At 40.9% G+C, this 21447-nt stretch overlaps 1 protein-coding gene and 1 long non-coding RNA gene across 2 annotated transcripts in view; one reads left to right on the top strand and one right to left on the bottom strand.

The window, feature by feature from the left end:
* Positions 1-21447, bottom strand: part of EPG5 (ectopic P-granules autophagy protein 5 homolog) — a 335394-nt gene that overhangs the window by 14317 nt on the left and 299630 nt on the right. Inside the window, exons 37-40 of the mRNA XM_029580866.1 lie at positions 19749-19934; positions 14717-14926; positions 12859-13003; positions 3664-3906 (exon numbers count right to left, since the gene is read on the bottom strand). Of these exons, the coding sequence (XP_029436726.1) occupies positions 3664-3906; positions 12859-13003; positions 14717-14926; positions 19749-19934 (784 nt within the window). The remainder of the gene's footprint in view (positions 1-3663; positions 3907-12858; positions 13004-14716; positions 14927-19748; positions 19935-21447) is intronic.
* LOC115078160 overlaps positions 1-21447 on the top strand; it is a 123329-nt gene that overhangs the window by 16126 nt on the left and 85756 nt on the right. The gene's annotated exons all lie outside the window — the stretch shown is intronic.

Below are 21447 nucleotides of genomic sequence, written 5' to 3'. Positions count from 1 at the left end.
CTGTTTTCATATCCATCCCTCCTTCCCCAACATACCTAATCCTATCACTGCAGCGACAGAGTTTGGCCCTGAAACCAGCCACTAGGTATCACCCTTAAGCAATGACCATGATTCCTCTCCAGTCCTGGAAGGCTGTGAATTCTACCTCTGCAGTATCCTATCCCAGCCAACCCAGGGAGCAGAAGACCCAGCTTGGGGATTGAACCTGGCCCATTCCACCAGGTTGGACCTGTAGTTAGTGTTTTTACTTTAAACATGATAATCACTGTATGCACTGTATTTATTGATGACATATGTTCAGGCTTCTGAATATGTGATTTCCCATTCTGTAACTTTCAAGCATATCTTAGCTTTTGATAAGTTTTGATTTTTTCTGTGAAATCAATTCTCCAAGTTTATTGTTCCAACTTCTCAGCTCACCCAACTCTTCCACCCTTAGCCTTTCCAACTGGACAGGTAAAGGAAAATCACAAAGATTGGATCTTTTCTGATTGATTACGAGCTTATATTGCCTGATCTTGGTATGATCATCGATGAGAACCTATGATCCCACATAAAAATTCATTTAGCTTTGGCTGATTTATCAGGTATGTTCCTTTTTGACAAAAAAATCAGCTAATTAAGATAACCCAGGCCCATGTCTTGACTTGATTATTGTAATGACCAAAAAGAATACAGGTCTGTTCTAATTGGTACAAAATGTGTCCGTGTACATCATTTTTGATGCAAACGGTAGGGACCAGATAACACCTATACTGAAGAAACTTTGTTGGCTACCTTTCCATCTTAGGATTTGTTTTAAAATCATATGCTTGGCATTCAAGAGAATGGGAATTGGGGCAGGATACCATTGTTTTATTTTCCAGGTCGGCCTCTGCACCGATCTCAGATTGCTTTATCTTCACTAAAAGGAGCACATTCAAAAACTGCTCGGCTTCGCACTTATCGATGATTTGGATGCGAGCTCTGGAATATGTTGTCCAAGGAAATCAGAGAAACCCAGGATTATCTGGATTTTCATAAGTTAGCAAAAACAATTTTGCTCACACTAGCCCTCTACTAAGGAGGGCTGCCCCAAGCTTTGTGGGACTCATACCAGTTAGAATCAGATATTGTTGTATATGCCATTACGGGAGTAATTTTCAAAAGAATTTCTGTTTGTAAAACACAGTTTATGCACAGAATTGGCCTTTATACATTTATTCACATATGTGAGTAAATTTAAACATACATAGGTGAATTCTAAAAGAGTTGCTTGCATAAAAAAGTCCATATATGTGAGCATATGGGTCGACTGCACACAACTCGTATTTTAAAAATGGCAAAGTACGTGCGTATGTGCGCGTGCATGAGCAACAGAATGAGTGTAAAAAAGGGGCATGTTAGGTGCATTCTAGGGCAGGGCCAACATTTATGAGAATAAGTTGCTATTTTAAAACCTGCCAAAGCGTCGCGTCCGCCTTTTACTTGCATATATTTACTGCTGCTCAGTATCAGGCGTAATTGGTCGTAAACATCTTAAAAGTGAAAAAATGACTGGGTGACACGGGGGTAACTTCAGGCTGAAGAGCCAGGGGGGCATTCCCAAGCTGCAGACAGACCTTCCAAACAGGTGGACTCACTGGTAAAACCGTTAATTTCCTTCTCATGCACATTTTACAAAATTCGAGGAATTACATGTGTAAAAGCCGACAATCGATAAGAAAACTACGGGAGTTAAATCTTCTGGAGTAAATGATTAAAACTGGGAGCACAACTATATGCGTAGAGCAGATTTGTGCCACTTAGCCAGATATATTTTGACTTCTCCAGGTAAGTGCCAGCTTTGCAGCAACATGGCTGGATAAGTCTGAAAAATCATTATCTGGCTAAGTAAGATAGGCGGCTAAGTGTAAAAACACTGCATGCCGCCTATCTTTCAGGTCCGCAAATATGTTGTTGGGTAGATGTACATGTCTTACACTGTTTTCAACCTCACACCTCTCACAGAAGGGCATTCTAGGCATCTACCAACCTCTCCGTGAAGAAGTATTTCTTGATGTTGCTTCTGAGTCATCCCCCTTGGAGTTTCATTTCCTGACCCCTAGTTCTACTGATTTCTTTCCAAAGGAAAAGCTCCGAAGGTCATGCCTCATTAAAACCTTTCAGATATCTGAAGGTCTGTATCATGTCTCCCCCTGCACCTCCTCTCTTCCAGGGTATACATATTCAGAGCCTTCAGTCTCTCCTCATAAGAACTGAACACAGTACCCCAGGTAAGGCCTCACCAAAGACCAGTACAAGGGCATCATTGCCTTTTCCCTGTAGTTATTCCTCTCTCTTGATGCCTTTATACTTGTTCCTTGCTCTGGGTGATCAGGCAGGTTAATGCCTCCATTTCCTTTTTGCTACTAACTTCCTGCTGCTCCCTTGAGCTTCCACCTCAATATGAACCTACTCAAGCTAAGATTATGGCCCCACGATTTTTCATTCCCAGCCACCCAGTGATTGTTCCCAAATTTAAGTTCCTTCATGCACTCCCATTACAGTGACTGCCCTCTGGCTAAGACACACAAACTGATGATCCTCCCAGAGCCCAGTGCAAATGAACTCTTCAGCCAGTCAATGCAATACAAGGGATGGGACTTCCTTCCTCTTACAGGTTGTGATTTCCAGCTCTGCAGCTCTTCAAGCCGGCCGGGAAGAGCAGAAGCCAGATCTGGGAGCCACCGTTTTTCCAAAGCAGTGCCTCTGGGCTACTGGTCAGACCTCACTTATATACTATATGGAATTTTATATTACATTTGAATGTATTTATTTAGGGAACTTGTTACTTGCCTTACCATTCTAATGCCTAAAGTGAAGTACAATATTTACAAAATACAAATTATAAAATAATATAATAGACTGCTTGGGCTCTTTTCTGCTTAGTCTCTCCGAGATCTTATTTGTAACTAGGTGGGAAAAACAGCAAAAGTGTTCTGCTGTCTAACAGAGATAGGGAACGGCTTTGTAGTTAGGGTACCAGGTTGAGAATTAAGAGACCTGACTGCTAGTCACCTTTCTGCCACTGTCTTGACCTTAGGCAAGCACTTTCATTTGCCTGAGCCTCATGTATTCACTTAGGGCTGAATTTTCAAAACGATTTCCATGCCTAAATTGGCTTTTTAAAATTGCCTGGGGCAGGGTGGGGGGAGGCTGTGCATGTAAAGGCACACAAGTAACTTAAGTGTGTATTTTAGGGGCACAAAAATGAGACATTCCAGGGGCAGAAGTGGGTGGGGAAATCATTTATGTGAATAATGTTGATTTTCAAAAGCCCATGCATAAATGTACATGCACACATTCACACCTGCCCTATATTCAGCCCTAGCCACCTATAGCAGGTGTAAGTGTGTGTGCATTTATGCTTGTGCTTTTGAAAATCGGCATAACATGTAAGCCTGTCCTACATTTCAGTGACTGCTGAACAGTGTACAAGGCAGTGTAAAAGCATTTAACAGAGAAAAGTCAGAGTGTATTAAAACACAGAATTAATGGTGGAATGACAAGGAGGAGATTTAAAAGTGAAAATCCTTTTCCCTATGACCTTTAAAGAACTTTCAAAACAATTAATAATGCTCTTGATTTTTAAAGGCAAATGATAAAAAAAGACCAAAAAAACAATACATTATTCTGTCTTACCATCTTTGAAGTAGGCTATAATGCAAGCCTCTACTGTCTCGGCCATATGCTGGACGGATGCCAGACTCTGACATGCTGCTGTTAAAAGGGGCATCACAAGCAGTCCATGCACTTTACTATCAATCCAGGTCTGCAGGCTGCCCCGCAGAGACTCTGCAGTTGTCACACTGGCATTGTTCATCATCATCAACACTTCCTTATACAGACTGCAGAGGGCTAAGTGCCGCTTCAAAATATCCACATCTGATAGTGAACACAGAAAAATAAAAGCAGCATTGAATTCTAGCATTACTATGAATACTTTTCTGGATTCTAACTGCATACAGTATTAGCTCTAGCACATTTATATCTGCATAAAATTAGCTTGTGCATTAGGAAATTGCAGTGTATTTCAGTGTATGTTTTTAACACTCAGTTTTCTGCATTGGCCTCAAACAGGGGTAGAGTCTATTAAGTCCACTGTGGCCAGAACTGTTAAGGGCAACTCCACTAGCAAGATGCAAATTTGGGGTGCCTTTACATGTACAATACAGTATAAGCCTCACAAAGAGCTTGAGTCACTCCAATTATTTTTGGCCTCTGGAGGATGAAAGCCAACAAAAACTCAACTGTCATAAAGGCAGATTTCAGAGCACAAAAAAAAAGATATTGTCATGGCTTGAAAAAAAAGATATCCAGAGAATTTAGGAAGAATTTGTACATAGTACTGTTAGGTCAGTTAATTCAAGAATTTCACGCAAATGACATACAGGTGTACCTGCTTTTGGCATCTAACTGAAAATTGGCATTACAAAAACTTAAGGACTGTCAGCCAAATGTGAGAAGTGGTTGGACATAAACCAAATACAGCTCGACATGAGGTCCTTTGGATGGTAAAGATGGTTAGGAGTCGATAGTGCTCTGACAATGGTACCATAGATGCGGAAGACCTGCCATACATCTTATATAACACACTAATGACTTTTTGGGTACTGACCAGTTAAGCACAATCATCCAAATACTAGCATTTACATGACTGGGTTATCACCATAGCCTTTCAGTAAGGATTCCTTTAAAAAAAACAAACCCCAAAACATCTGCATTGCTTTCAACTAGTCCAAAATTCCACGGCAAGGATTATCTCCAAAGCAAAATACAGGGGCAGCATTGTCCCTTATTTTTTTTTATAAACTTCACTGGCTCCCAGTTAGCCGAATATACTCTATAAAACTGTTTGCCTTGTCTTTAAACCCATCTGAGGCACCAGCCCTGGATACCTAGAGGTCGTTATTCAAAAGCCATTCAGATGGATAACTGAAAATGTATTCATCTAAAAGGCAAAACCAGCATATTAAGTAACTTATCCGGCTAGAATTTAACCGCATACATTGGGGGGGGCGGGTGAGAGGCTTTTCGGGGAGGAGTGGAGTTAGTTAACTCCATCCAGTTAACTTACATGGCTAATTCTGGTTGTGCTGCTGACCTGTCCTAAACATATGCAGCTCACTTTAAGATAGCTGGGTATATTCAGCGGCTGAATATTGTCCCCGAATCTCCCATTTAATACCATAAAACTCTAACTGCACCCTTTCTTCGTTAGTCCTCATGCTGCCGAAGTTAGTTTGCTTTACTATCACCTGGTACAAGCTGCCCCTTGAAGGCCAGAATTGTTAAAATCTTGAGTCTTTAAAAAGGCATTTGGAGCATAAGTAACAGTCTATCCTCCTTTTAGGACCGAATCAACCTATCTTTAGTTGACAATGTTAACACACATCTCATTTTGTATAGCTTAGGAATTCGTTACTTTTATAATGATCATCCTCCTGTATTTTCTGATCCAGGAGTGGCTGAATACATTTTGGGCAGATCTTAGCGACTGACTTTGTAATAAATTGAGCTTAGTTATTTTAATGTTATAATAGGTTTCATGAATGGGAGAAGCAGCCTAGTAGTTACAGCAGCAAGCTGAGAACCAGGGAAGCAAGGGTTCAAATCCCACTGATGTTTCCTTGTGAAGTCAATTTACCCTCCATTCCCTTAGGTACAAATTTAAGATTGTGAGCTCTCAGGGGAAAGGAAAATTCCTACAGTACTGAAGGTTTGATTTTAAGTCCCTTGCACGGAAAGTGTAACCCCACGTTCTCCTGTCACTAGGGGCTTTTTTCCTGCATGATCTGCACCGTTAGCAGAAAACAGAGAACTTGCTTCAGCTTTTAAGAGGCAAATGCAGCTTAGAAAGATTTTCTCTCCATCTGCTGGCAGGGGAAACAACCCACTGGGGTCTGGTAGGGATGCTGAGGAAACTTGCTTTAAAGGTAGGGGATTGACGAGGTTGGGATTGGGACACTTGGCTACAATTTTTATACTAGCTTGGGCACTGGATCACACAATTTTTATACTATCTTGGGGGTTGGGGATGGCTGTGAGATAGGCTGCTGCTACTTGCCTGCTAGGTTGTTCTTTTGGGGGTGGGGGGAAGAGATTGGATTTTTTTTTCACTTATCGTTAGGACATCAATTCTTCCAACCAGAATTAGCCATGTAAGTTTATCTGGCTAGTGCAGTAGAAGAGGACCAGAAGGCTCATCTGCATACTGCTCCCAGCATCCCCTGGGAGAGGAGTCCAGAGGTCACCGCAAGTGATCCAGAGATTGAATTCCACAGCCCCAGCTTCCAGAGGCCCCGCACCTTTTGCAGTAGAAGAGGGCCTAACGGCGCGCAAATCTCAGACCCTTCAATTAATTGAGTGAAGATCAATTTAATGGTAGTTAAAAGAAGATTGGTAAATATTGCTTTGGGAAATCTTTGGACTTAGTTTGGTGGAAGTTGAAATAGAGGGATATATTATTTAGAATTTGTGTGTGTCTGAGTTAATAAGCAAGCCAGAGATAGTTAATTCTGGTGTCTGTCTTTCCCACCTACTCAACCCTTGATTTTTAAGCAAGAGACACTTTCTCATTAAAAATCAATCGGGGTTTTATCTAAATCATATTATTGTACCAGTCCTTACTGAAAGTTTAATCATCCCCTTGTAGGACACTAGCTGATTAAATTTACAGAAGTATTTACTAATTAAAGTACTCTAATTCCAACTCCCTTAGTGTCCTAAACTTAACTAGAAACTCAATAAAACTAAGATGAAGGCAGCAGTCCAGGAGCAAGAGGGGGGCTTTCCAGTCTTTTGCAATGAGTGTCACATGTATGATTTTTTTACCCGCTGGTGAGAGATTGTATGTGTGCACTCGGTGCAAAGAGCTCCTGGCTCTCAGGGAATGAGTCCGATCTCTGGAGGCTAGAGTAGCAGACTTGGAGGAGCTGAGGCAGACAGAGAGGTACATTGATGAGACCTCCAGGGACATAGTAGCCAAGTCCCAAATCCAGTCTGGCAGCCCCAGTGCCGCCTTGGATCACAAAGGTCTCTCAGTAGGAGAACATCACCCTGGTGTAGCAGGAAGTGATCCTGTAACATGGACATGCTCTCCAGGTGATGTATTGTCCTCTTGCACTGAGGACAAGTCTCCCAGGGCTATTGCCTAGGAGGGAAGGTTTACGCCGGCCATCATAGTTGGTGATTCAATTATTAGAAATGTAGATAGCAGGGTGGCTGGTGGACGTGAAGACCGCCTGGTAACTTGCCTGCCTGGTGCGAAGGTGGCAGATCTCACACGTCACCTAGATAGGATTATAGACAGTGCTGGAGAGGAGCCGGCTGTCATGGTACATGTGGGCACCAACGACATGGGAAAATGTGGGAGAGAGGTTCTGGAAGCCAAATTTAGGATTTTAGGTAGAAAACTGAAATCCAGAACCTCCAGGGTGGCATTCTCTGAAATTCTTCCTGTTCCATGTGCAGGTCCCCAGAGGCAGGCAGAGCTCCAGAGTTTCAATGCGTGGATGAGACGATGGTGCAGGGAAGAGGGATTCAGCTTTGTAAGGACCTGGGAAAACTTTTGGGGAAGGGGGGAGACTTTTCCGAAAAGATGGGCTCCACCTTAACCAGAGTGGAACCAAGCTGCTGGCACTAACTTTCAAAAAGGAGATAGAGCAGCTTTTAAACTAGAACAAGGGGGAAAACCAATAGTTACTCAGCAGTGCATGGTTCGGAGCAACGTATCCTTGAAGGATACTAATGAAACAGGAGAGTTAGGGCATCCCAACAGAGAGGTTCCAATAAAAGCAGACGTAGCCCTTGTGCCTATATGTAAAGAATCACCTGAGCTAATGATTTCCAAATTATCCCTAACAACTGAAAAGCAGGTTGTTAATACAAACAAAAAAACACACTTTAAATTGTCTGTATGCAATGCCAGAAGTATAAGAACTAAGATGGGAGAGTTAGAGTGTATAGGAGTAAATGATGAGATTGACATAATTGGCATCACAGAGACTTGCTAGAAGGAGGATAACCAATGGGACAGTGCTATATCAGGGTACAAATTATATCGCAATGATAGGGAAGATCAACTTGGTGGGGGTGTGGCACTTTATGTCCGGGAGGGTATAGAGTCCAACAGGATAAAGATCATATAAGAGACTAAATGCTCAGTAGAATCTATATGTATTTATTTAATTATTTATTTGCTTTTATATACTGACATTCGATCGAGATATCACATCGGTTTACATATAACTGAACAAATAAGGCAAGAATTGCTTATTTTACATAACATGGTATAATAACTGGTATAATAGAAAATTAGAACCATTTATATTATAACATTATATCATTTCAACTTGGGAATATAACTTAAAGATTTCAATCTTAAATAAAGTCTTAGTGAGTTGGAGTCCTTGAGGGAAGGCTTTTAATAAGCGGCTAAGGGGGGGGGGGAGGGGGATGGGAGAGGATGGTGGGCTGAGGGGTGGGTGTAGGGTGGGTTTCATGGGGTAGGCGACAGCGGTATGGTTTCATGTTCGACACAAAGGATGAGCCTGGGGGGAGGCTAAGTATCTGGCAGAAAAGCTTTTCTGAAAAGCCAGGTTTTGAGTTGTTTTTTGAATACTTGTGTGGAGGGTTCATTTCTGAGTAGGGGCGGGAGGGAGTTCCAGAGTGTGGGGCCAGCCACGCAGATGGCTCGTTTACGGGATGAGGTGAGGTGCGCTGCTTTGGAGTTGGGAACGGTGAGGAGGCCAGAGTCTGAAGACCTGAGGTTTCTTTGTGTGGAGTATGGTAGTGTTTAACCAGTTCATCTCATTGTTGTTTATTTTTTTGTGGATGAGGGTGAGGGTTTTGTTTTGAATTCTCTGGTTGATGGGAAGCCAGTGAAGTTCTTTTAGTGTGGGTGTGATATGGTTGCATTTTTTTATGTTTGTGATGGACCTGGCAGCGGCGTTTTGTAGTACCTGAAGAAGTCTGATGGTGGTTTCGGGGAGGCCAAGGAGTAATGTGTTGCAGTAGTCAAGCTTTGAAAAGATTATTATTTGTAGGACTGTTCGGTAGTCTTGAGCATGGAGGAGGGGTTTGAGCTTTTTTTTAGTGTTTGCAGCTTGAAGAATCCATCTTTGATTATGTTGGAGATGTGGTGCTTGAGGTTGAGTTCATTGTCAATAGTCACTTCCAGATTTCTTGTAGATGGTGTGAGTTGCACCCCTGTGTTGTTTTGGGTGTTGATTTTGAGGGGGGCTGAGGGACGTTGATTGGAGATATGTAGGAATTCAGTCTTGTTTTGGTTGAGGCAGAGTGATAATTGAGATAGCAGCGGCGTTATCTTTATGCTGAGTTGGTTCCATCTGTCTAGGGTGCGTTCTATGGTTTTGTTTATGGGGAGTAATATTTGTACGTCGTCTGCATGCAAAAAATAAGCGAGGCGTGATTCTGAGAGGAATTTGCAGAGTGGGAGGAGGTATATGTTGAATAGGGTGGAGGATAGTGAAGATCCTTGTGGGACATCGTGTATGAGAGGTATTTGGGAGAATTCTGATGTGTTTATCCTTACGTTGTAGGATCTGTTTGTGAGATAAGATTCGAACCATTTGATTGTAGTGTCTCGTAGTCTGATTTCTTTGAGTCTTGTGAGGAGTGTTCCGTGGTTGATGGTGTCAAAGGCGGCGGATATGTCGAGGAGAATTAGGAGGTATGATTGGCCATGGTCGAGTCCTCTGAGGATGGTATCAGTGAGAGTAAGAAGTAGGGTTTCTGTGCTGAATAGTTTTCTGAAGCCATGCTGTGAAGGTTGTAAGATGTTGTAGGTTTCAAGGTGTTCCGTAAGTTGATTGTTAACCATTTTATCAAGGATTTTCGCTATGAAGGGGAGGTTGGATAGAAATCCCATGTGTGTTGGGTAAGAGTATAGTGATAGGAGTATACTACCGTCCACCTGGACAAAATGGTCAGACAGATGATGAAATGCTAAGAAAAATCAAGGAAGCTAACCAATTTGGCAGTGCAATAATAATGGGAGATTTCAATTACCCCAATATTGACTGGGTAAATGTAACATCAGGACTTGCTAGAGACATAAAGTTCATGGATGTAATAAATGACTGCTTCATGGAGCAATTGGTTCAGGAACTAACAAGAGAGGGAGCTATTTAGATTTAATTCTTAGTGGAACGCAGGATTTGGTGAGAGAGGTAACAGTGGTCGGGTCACTTGGCAATAGTGATCATAACATGATCAAATTTAAAATAATAACTGGAAGGGGATAATAAGTAAATCTACAGCTCTAACACTAAACTCTCAAAGGGAAACTTTGATAAAATGAGGAAAATAGTTAGAAAAAAACTGAAAGGTGCAGCTGCAAAGGTTAAAAGTGTTCAACAGGCAGGGACATTGTTAAAAATACAATCCTAGAGGCGCAGTCCAGATGTATTCCATGCATTAAGAAAGGTGGAAGGAAGGCAAAATGATTACCGTTGAGGCTAAAAGGTGAGGTGAAAGAAGCTATTTTAGCCAAAAAAACATCCTTCAAAAATTGGAAGAAGGATCCATCTGAAGAAAATAGGATAAAACATAAGCATTGTCAAGTTAAGTGTAAAACATTGATAAGACAGGCGAGGAGAGAATCTGAAATGAAGTTGGCCATAGAGGCAAAAACTCATAATAAAAACTTTAAAAAATATATCCGAAGCAAGAAACCTGTGAGGGAGTCGGTTGGACCATTAGATGGACGAGGGGTTAAAGGGGCTCTTAGGGAAGATAAGACCATTGCAGAAAGACTAAATGAATTCTTTGCTTCCATGTTTACTAATGAGGAAGTTGGGGAGATACCAGTTCCGGAGATGATTTTCAAGGGTGATAAGTCAGACGAACTAAACCAAATCACTGTGAACCAGGAAGATGTAGTAGCCAGATTGACAAACTAAAGAGCAGCAAATCACCTGGACCGGATGGTATGCATCCTAGGGTACTAAAGGAACTAAAAAATGAATTTTCTGATCTATTAGTTAAAATTTGTAACCTATCATTAAAATCATCCATTGTACCTGAAGACTGGAGGGTGGCCAATGTAACCCCAATATTTAAAAAGGGCTCCAGGGGCAATCCGGGTAACTATAGACCAGTCAGCCTGACTTCAGTGCCGGAAAAAATAGTGGAAACTATTCTCAAGATCAAAATCGTACAGCACATAGAAAGACATGGTTTAAAGGAACACAGTCAACATGGATTTACCCAAGGAAAGTCTTGCCTAACAAATCTACTTCATTTTTTGGAAGGGGTAAATAAACATGTGGATAAAGGTGAACTGGTAGATGTAGTGTATTTGGATTTCCAAAAGGCGTTTGACAAAATCCCTCATGAGACGCTTCTAAGAAAACTAAAAAGTCATGGGATAGGAGGCGATGTCCTTTCGTGGATTACAAACTGGTTAAAAGACAGGAAACAGAAAGTAGGATTAAATGGTCAATTTTCTCAATGGAAAAGGGTAAACATTGGAGTGCCTCAGGGATCTGTACTTGGACCAGTGCTTTTCAATATATATATATATATATATATATATATATATATATATATATATATAAATGATCTGGAAAGGAATACGAGTGAGGTTATCAAATTTGCGGACGATACAAAATTATTCAGAGTAGTTAAATCACAAGTGGATTGGATTACATTACAGGAGGACCTTGCAAGACTGGAAGATTGGGCATCCAAATGGCAGATGAAATTTAATGTGGACAAGTGCAAGGTGTTGCACATAGGGAAAATAACCCTTGCTGTAGTCACATGGTGTTAGGTTCCATATTAGGAACTACCACCCAGGAAAAGGATATAGGCATCATAGTGGATAATACTTTAAAATCGTTGGCTCAGTGTGCTGCAGCAGTCAAAATAGCAAATAGAATGTTAGGAATTATTAGGAAGGGAATGGTTAATAAAATGGAAAATGTCATATTGCCTCTGTATTGCTCCATGGTGAGACTGTACCTTGAATACTGTGTACAATTCTGGTCGCCGCATCTCAAACAAGATATAGTTGCGTTGGAAAAGGTACAGAGAAGGGCAACCAAAATGATAAAGGGGATGGAACAGCTCCCCTATGAGGAAAGGCTGAAGAGGTTAGGGCTGTTCAGCTTGGAGAAGAGAAGGCTGAGAGGGGATATGATAGAGGTCTTTAAGATCACGAGAAGTCTTGAATGAGATGTGAATCGGTTATTTACACTTTCGGATAATAGAAGGACTAGGGGGCATTCCATGAAGTTAGCAAGTAGCACATTTAAGGCTAATCGGAGAAAATGTTTTCACTCAACACACAAGTAAGCTCTAGAATTTGTTGCCAGAGGATGTGGTTAGTTCATTTAGTGTAGCTGGGTTCTAAAAAGGTTTGGATAAGTTCTTGGAGGAGAAGTCCATTAACTGCTATTAATCAAGTTTACTTAGGGAATAGCCAATGCTATTAATTGCATCAGTTGCATGGGATCTTCTTGGTGTTTGGGTAATTGCCAGGTTTTTGTGGCCTGGTTTGGCCTCTATTGGAAACAAGATGCTGGGCTTGATGGACCCTTGGTCTGATCCAGCATGGCAATTTCTTATGTTCTTATGTCAGTGCTATCCGGATAACATATAGCTATGCCCCAGAATATCCCCCACTCTTCTTTTTATCCATCTAAGTTTTAGCCTGGTAATAACTTAACCCATTCAGTGGGAAGAAAATTCAAACTCCATGTTTGTCTGGCTAAGTCTTGAAATTATCTTATCAAAGCCTTTTGAATATAAATTCTTAAACAGAAAGTTGATAGACTTGATGCAAAGGTTTAAAATAAAAATTCTACTCACCTGGGGGATTAAAAATAGCAATATCATCCAGCAGCTTTGATAGTTCCTCTTGCAGCGCTGCAAGGGTTATCTTACTATTCTGCTCCAGTGTAGTGAGAAACTGAACCACCTGGTGAACGTACAGCTGGCATTTGGGGGTTATATCCTAACAGACAACAAAATGAAAATCAGAATGTGTGCTGCAAATACACTGAACCCAGGGATTGGGAATTAGTACACTATCTGTAAGTAGAATCATGGTGAAAAAAAATAATTGCTTATGTTTTTAATCACTTTTCAGAGTGAATTTAGTAATGGTAATGCATGCACATTGAATAACACCATTCTCTATTAATTCACATAACAAATGTACATAAATAGCAGCAGCCAAGGATGATTATCTATAATCTTCTGCCTTTGTGCTCTTGTTATATACTTCCAGTTCAACTCTGACTGCTAAAAGTGTACTTAATTTTCCAGGTTCATGCAATGAAATCAGCTGACAAAAGCAATAACATTGTCGCCACGTTTTTTTCAAGTAATAACATACTACCATTCAGACAATAATGTAGAGAGTAATTCTGTGGCTATCTGTGGGGCTTGGAATCCCTGTGGGTCCTACAGGCTAATTTTAAAAGGAAAATTCCTGATGAGCTTCCCTTTGAAAATGTGGCTAGCATGCACACCACAATGTGCGTTTGTGCCTGAATATTTTGTGCCTGCATGAAAGCAGATGCAAATACATGTGGAAATTTGAAAATGAAGTCTCCAAATGGACTTTCACACCCCTGACTTTACCCTGCCCATTTTTTCATATGGATAGACGGATGCATGATGTGCAAGTCTGCTTACCACATAAGTCTTTGATTATTGCCCCCTAAGGGCCTGATTTTCAAAAGCATTTACACAAAGTGTAAATTGACGTTTCCTGTGAAAGTGGGCTTTGGAAAATTATTACAATATATGCCATTGAATTGTCCACAGGATTTACCTGCGTAAGTGCACTTTACGTGCATAAATGTCTTTTGAAAATTGCTACAATAGTTGCACACGTAAATCCTTTTGAAAATTACTCACTATCGGCCTGATTTTAAAAATCCAGCATGCGTTAAAACTGGGAGATACGCATGTAGTTGGGCCGCACACGAGCCGTGGAGATTTTCAAAGCCCGAAGGCCACACGCGTATCTCCTGGTACATGCCGAAGAATGGGTTCGAGAGAAAGGGGCGGACTGGGACAGCGTCATTTGGCACTGGCCCGCGCAACCTGCTACTGTTCCGGAGAGCAGGTAAGTATTAAAACAAAAAAAACAAAAAAAAAAGTTAGTTAGTGGGGTTTTAGGGGTCAGGGCAGATGGGGAAAAGGGAAGCAGGTTGGCTCCTTTATAAGATGCCGTGCGCATCTTATAAAATTTCCCCCTTATGCATGTGAGTCAGCGTGCGCAGATATAAAATCGGGCACGCATTTTATAACACGCACACGTCGACGCACACGTGTTATAAAATCGGCGCACGCCAGGAACTGCACGCCCATGGATGTCCACACACAGTTTTTAAAATGTACCTTTCTGTGAGTAGTGACTGCAGCCAGGTTTGAATGGTTTATTTACAACACTGTCCATTCAGATGTGGTATACAGCTTTTGCCCATGGCTCCCAAAGACAATCCTACTAATTTCAGCAGGGCTGTTTGTGGGAACGAGATGCCTTTTCCCCAACTACCATATTTCCGCAAAGGCTCCCCCAAAAAGTAATGAAAATCCACTACCACTTGAACATGCCATCAGGGTGACCATTTAAGCAAAAATTAGCATAAAAAATGGGGAGGACACAGAAGAAAAAAAATCTTGACAGGCAGTAGGTGGTAGTTTAGATACTTACAACACAGACATTACTATCCAAAGAAGCACCAAACCCTGCACAAGCCTTTAAAAGTTTCATTATCAGATCAGATGAAGAATCCTTTGCCAAGATGACAGATGGTGGATAATGATTGCTAAAATAACCCACGATGTTCTGATAAGACACAATGTCCACAAGTTGCCAGGTCAGGGAACTCGACTGTCCAAGAAGATTTAGCAAAGGAGATCCCTGAAGACAAAAACAACAAATGCATTTTACAAAGTATTAAAATTTCTTCTTTTATTTATTTATTTTTTGACACCAAGGAATGCAGGTTCAAGGAGTTTATTTATTTTATTTATTTTTAACTTTTATATACCGATATTCTTGTATAGAATACAAATCTAACTGGTTTACAGTGAACAAAAAACCTCGCATGTGAGCGTTACATAGAACACTAAACAATGAATAAACTTTGAATAAATAACATTGAACAGATGGGAGACAATGATTGAAACCAAGGATGAACATAATATCTCATAATAAATGAGATACTAAGAACTTAGAGCTAGACTGATGAGCTATGTGACATTGCTCAATAAATACATAGATAAAACTGCTACAAAACTCTGCTGCTCGCTTACTCACCAATACTCGCCGACACGAACACATCACTCCAGCTCTCATGTTCCTGCACTGGCTTCCTGTAGCTTACAGGATTACATTTAAAGTACTCTCCCTCATTCATAAATCAATACATAACCAAGAGATGCAATGGTTCTCCGATCAGTTTATATTCCGTACATCTAATAGACCAATAAGAAATATCCACCAAGCAAAACTTGCCTCTACGCCTCTTAAACACATCAAACACGTGACCACAAGAGACCGTACTTTCTCCATAGCTGGTATCAACATCTGGAACAAAATGCCCATGGACTTGCGTCTCGAATCCTGCCATAAAACTTTCAAACAAAACCTCAAAACCTGGTTGTTTGAACAAGCTTTCACACAATGATCATCGATTAATCTGAAATACCGTTTCCCTGTTTTCTTTTCACTAGCTACCTGTTCCTGTGCTCTCCCCTATGTTTATTTCATTCTGCTAATCTCACTGTTCTCCCTTCACGCTTGCTATCACTTTTTGAAATATTTGTGACTTGACTTTAAATAATGGAATAGGCCAGTAGCAATTTAATTGCTTATTATCTCTCCAGTTTTGTTTTTGAATTAGAATATGCATTTGTTCATTTTAGTTAAAGGAGTTATTTTAGGCACTCTGGAGTTCCGTTATTTATGTTAAGCCTGTTGCTTTCATCTGTTCACTTCCTGTAAAGCCTGTTGTATGTAAAGCCTGTTGCTAATTTATTGTTTACTGTAAACCGAGGTGATGTATATTTTTTACGTGCCGCGGTATATAAGAATCACTAAATAAATAAATAAATAAATAAATACAATACTTGTTGGATACAATAAGGCAAGCTAAGATGCATTGGTTTGGCTAATGTGACGGTATGAACTGGTGTCATCATTCTGGAAACGCTGATCTAAATAGCCACGTTTTGAGGGGGTTTTTTTTAAGGATATCGGGCAAGGGTCTTGTCGGAGATCTGGTGGGAGGGCGTTCCATTGCGGGGGACCTGCAGTAGATAGGGCCCTATTCCTTAGGGATGTTTTTGCTGGGGGGGCGTATAGAGTGCCTTGGTAGGCTCTTCTAATCGGCCTGACCGAGGTGTGAGGACGAAGCTGGATGGTGAGATCAATTGGGGAGAGATTGCGTATGGTTTTGTGCAAAATGGTAAGGACTTTGTAAAGGATTCTGAATTTGATAGGGAGCCAATGGAGGTTGTAGAGGATAGGCGTGATGTGATCTCTCTTTTTTGTGTTCGTCAGGATCCTGGCAGCAGAATTCTGTAACATCTGAAGGGGCTTGATGGTGTTTGCAGGGAGGCCGAGAAGCAGCGAGTTACAGTAGTCGATTTTTGAGAAAATGATTGATTGCAGTACCAAGCGGAAGTCATACAAATGAAGAAGGGGATTCAGCTTTTTTAGGACTTGCAGTTTGAAAAGGCATTCCTTAGTGGTATTGTTTACAAATCTTTTGAGGTTAAGCTGGTTGTCCAGGAGCACACCCAGATCTCTTACATAAGACGAGTTTTTGTAGTTGTCGGGCAGAGCGGAAGGTGAGTTAAGGAGAAGGTGGCTGTCCTGAGAGACGATGAGGATTTCAGTCTTGAGGACCGCAAATGCTTCAACAAGACCACCTGGATCAGACCTTGATGGATGCACCTACATCCATCAAGGTCTGATCCACGTGTATGTATGTATATATACATATATATATATCCAGATATATATATATATATCTGGATATATATATATGTCCTGGGGGAATTCTGCATTACTGCAGAGCGCAGAATTCCCCCCCTGCACAGAATTGCCATTTTCTGTGCAGAAATGCCAAATTCTGCGCAGAAAATGGCAGAGAAGACCCCGGTATGCCGCAAATGTAGTGCGCAAAGATGAAGGCCCCCGTGTGCCGCAGCATGTGCTCCGCTCACAGCAAAGATGAAGGCCCCGGTGAGAGTGAATGAGTGTGTGAGAGAGGAGAGGGAGAAGGGTGTAGAAAGGGGAGGGGGTGTGAGAGAGGAGAAGGGAGGGGTGTGGGGGAGGGGAGGAAAAGAGAGCAGGGAGAGGGTGGGAGGGGAGAGTGAGAGAGAGGGGAGGGTGAGAGAGAGAGCAGGGGGGTGAGAGTGCAAGGGGATGAGCAGGAGGGTGTGAGAGAGCATGGGAGATGAGAGAGTGGGGGGGGGGAATGCTTGAGTGTGGGTGCCACAGAGAGGGAGCCTATATGAGAAGATTGCGAAGGACTGTGTATGTATGTGAGAGATTGGGAGCTCATGTGTATGAAAAAGAAATCGTGTGCATGCGAGGGTGCTAGCCTGTGTATGTGTGAGGTAGAGCCTGTGTGAAGGGGTTCAAGAGAGAGAGACATAGGTAGCCTGTGTGAGGATGTATGTGAGAGAGAGAAAGGGTGCATGCAAGGGTGTGTTCGCAAGAGAGAAGGACCCTGTATGAGGGGATGTGTGTATGTGAGGGAGCCTGTATGAGGGTGTGTGTATTGTATTAGAGAGAGGGAGCATGTGTGTGAGAGAGGGAGGGTCAGAGGGAGCCTGTGTGAGGGGCAGTACTGAGAACGGGGTCAAACTCTGGGACTGGCAATAGAGTGGAAGGGGTTAAGCCTAGAAGTGGAGGGGAGAGATACTGGCAGGTGGAGGAGTTGGGGTCTGAGAGGGCAAAGTGGCCAGGGGAGTAGGAAGAGCGAGTGGAAGGGACACTCTTACAGTAAATTTTTAGGGAAATTCTGCTCAAAATATTTAAAATTCTGCATCTCTAAGTAATAACTTTTTTCTGTATTAATTTAAAATATAATTACTTAAAGACTGTCATGTAAATTGTGTTTTTTCGGCCAATATAAAGTTTGCAGAAGTTTACGTTTTTGTGCGCAGAATTTTAACATTTTTTATGCAGAATTCCCAGGAGTAATATTTGTATTTTTATGAATAAAACCTAATAGATATATATTTTTAAGAAGCTTTTTGTAGGATCTATATATTTATTTATTCATTCATTCGTTTTATCTTTTTCGTACAACTCCCTTTTGTTCCTTTGTGACACCCATTGTGGTATTTTTGTCTCTCATTTCCTTTGTTCTGAACTCACATAGGACAATTAAACCAGCTGATGGGCTACTATTTCCATGATATTTAAATTTTTGCATTTTATGTCTATGCGTAAATAGTAGAGTTTTAATCATAAATTGTAAACTTACGTCTTTTTGTATATTTATGTTTGCATAATATTTCACCTGTCCTGTTTATGTAATATTTTAAAAATTAAATCAGCAAAAGGATTTTAGAAATAAAATTTACTAGGAAATGAAAGGCCCAAATCTATAAAGTATACAGAATATATGCATATAGTCTAGTCTTTATTCAGTGGCTACTCGTCTCTTGTAGTCATTAAATGGAAAATCTCGTCACTGTCTACCAATAGTCTGTAAGCATTTGCCCTGATACCCTTTTTCCATTGCTGCAATGTCCTGGTGAAATTGCTTACCATGCTCATCTCTCACTGCTCCGCAGGCCGGTGGAAAAAAAATCCAGATGACAGAACAAAAAAACGTATCTTTAGTGACAGGTTGCAACCAAGACTTTTGTATGCCTTGAGGAGGTTTTCCACCAATTCCTTGTAGCTGTCTGGCCTTGTTGCTTCCCAGAAAATTTGTTACCACTAACTGGAAGTTTTTACATGCCATCTTTTCCTTGCCACGTAATGCACGGTTAAATGCATCATCTCAAAGACATTCACAAATCTGAGGGCCAACAAAGACCCCCTCCTTTATCTTAGCTTCACTTAGCTTTGGGAATTTCCACTGAGGTACTTAAAGGCTGCTTTAGTTTTCTCCATGGCTTTGACAAAGTTTTTCATCAGACCCAACTTGATTCAACAAGTGCTGAATACTTTTCATCCCAGGCTCCAATGGCTGTTAGAGCAGCCAATCTCTCTTGATGCAGTGGGAATCTCTTGCATGACTATCCCATTTGCAGAGGAAATGGCAGTACTCTGTGTACCAAGTCATAGATTTTTCATAGATTCAGTCAAAGATATATATTAGTCATTTCTGATATAATTTCAGATCTTTTCCCTTCTTAACTCACTTATCCTCCGCAATTCCCAAGTCAAAGGTCATATATACTGACCCAGTAGCACATACTGAAAACTAAAGCCAATCAGCAATTTTAAGCATCATTTTCATTCTCAGTGACCCATATTTAGTAAAGTCTTATTACATTTATTTTGGAAGCATTTCAGCTGTAGACCAGTATAATTTGCATTAAAGTAGGCTCACCCAATAAAACAAGGCACTACAACATATACAAATAAGTAACTTCAGATGCTGCACTTAGAGAGGTCAGAGGAGCATGTACATAAGAAACGTTGTATACCCAAAGACATCTCTGTCCTTGGGGGAAAACTTTAACTCAACCCAGAATCTGTCAACACTTACTGGTTTACTTATAAGCTCCTCTTCTTTTGCCAGGAAAACCATCATGAAAAGGAGACAGACGGTCATATTACGTGTTTCCAGATAGGGTTTGGGGTTCCAAGCATCAGAAAGAACACTAACCCAATTCACTTCACACAACACAGTGCCCAAGAATAGAAAACAGCTCTTTGGGCTGCCTCTCTCAATCTAGAAAACAGAAGAAAATTTAGTTACAAGTTTTTAATATTGATTTTCTTTGAGACATGGAGTGGAGATTATTCTTAGAACCTTTTTTATAATCTTCTACTACTATAGCAGAGACCACAGGCCTGACTGAAGGAATGGACACATTTCTGTCAAAAAATATCTCTATGATTTTTTATTTCCAGCAACTTTTGGAAGGTTAAACAAAAAAAAAAAAAAAAAACCTTACACACAAAGTGGTGTGGGACTTTTGCCCTAACTGCTAAACTTAAGGCATGGGTAAAATTCTCATAGTGCTTTTTGCTTAATCGTTTGCTTGCCTATTGTTTTCTGTTGAATTTTTTCTCTTTCAGAGATTGCAAGAAATAAAACTCTTGGGTGGGCTGACCTGGTGGCTCGGCAGCGGTGCTGTGCACTGCCTTGCAGGAAACTCAGGTTCAAGGCCCAAGTCAGGCCTTCTGTTCTCTATACGCAGAACCTAAAGTCATTAACAGGCAAGGAAACTGATTAAGTAGCAGAAATGTGAGAGAGGTGCTCAATGACTTCCATGTTAGTGAAGGAAAAATCACCAGTGGAGTGCTTCAGGGCTTAATGCAGGGGACAGTGCTTTCCATAATTGGAAGGGAAAATATGCCCGTTTGCAGAGGATTCAAAAATCTGTAACAAAGCTGAAAAACTGGGAGAGTTGGAAAAACTGGAAGAATTGTTATTAACCGCTTTTGATTTAGAAGAGCAAAATTTAGACAACCATCATGCAGAAAGGGGGCCTGAGAAGAATTAAATCTAATAACCTGAAGATTGCCAGTCAGCGTGGAAAGTTAATAGTGAGGGCAATTTTGAAAAGCTGTTTCCTTGGGTAAATAAGCTGTCTGAAAATTCCCCACCCTGTATGTGGGTACAACCCCCCCTCCCCCCAATACTTTATTTTTTGAGATTAAATTACTCGCTTCTCCAGATGTGAGCTGAAAGCGAGTTATTTATTTATTTATTTATTTATTTTTAGTTTTTATATACTGGAATTCCTGTATGCAATACAAATCAGTCCGGTTTACAAGTAACGAAAAGGTTGCCCTGGTCTGGTAGATTAGACTGGGGTTTTTTACATAGAACATAGAACAATAACAATCAACTATTGAACATTATTACAAGGAACAGTGAAAGTAACAATAGTATTTAACAAACCTATAATATTATTATAACATTATTCGTGTTCACGTTTTACAAGGAACTTTGGTAGCGTAAATAGTCTGCAAGTAATCGGTTAAATAATATAATATGAAAAGGATGACTTAAATAAATAGATATTGTGAATAATCAAGTCCGTGTATGAAATTGAGTGTCAATGTGTTTGTGACACCTTGCAATGGTTGGATCTGAAAGACAGGAGGAGGTGCCTAGTTTCACTCTGGGAATTGGAATGCTTGCCTGAAGAGCCAGGTTTTTAACCTTTTTTTGAACTCTGGTAGATTGGGTTCGAGTCTTATGTCTGGTGGGAGCGCATTCCATTGATGTGGTC

The sequence above is a fragment of the Rhinatrema bivittatum genome, chromosome 1 (assembly GCF_901001135.1).
Source record: "Rhinatrema bivittatum chromosome 1, aRhiBiv1.1, whole genome shotgun sequence".
Taxonomy (NCBI): Eukaryota; Metazoa; Chordata; class Amphibia; order Gymnophiona; family Rhinatrematidae; genus Rhinatrema; species Rhinatrema bivittatum.
Note: the sequence above shows the minus strand (reverse complement) of the source record. Positions and strands in the feature narration are given on the sequence as shown.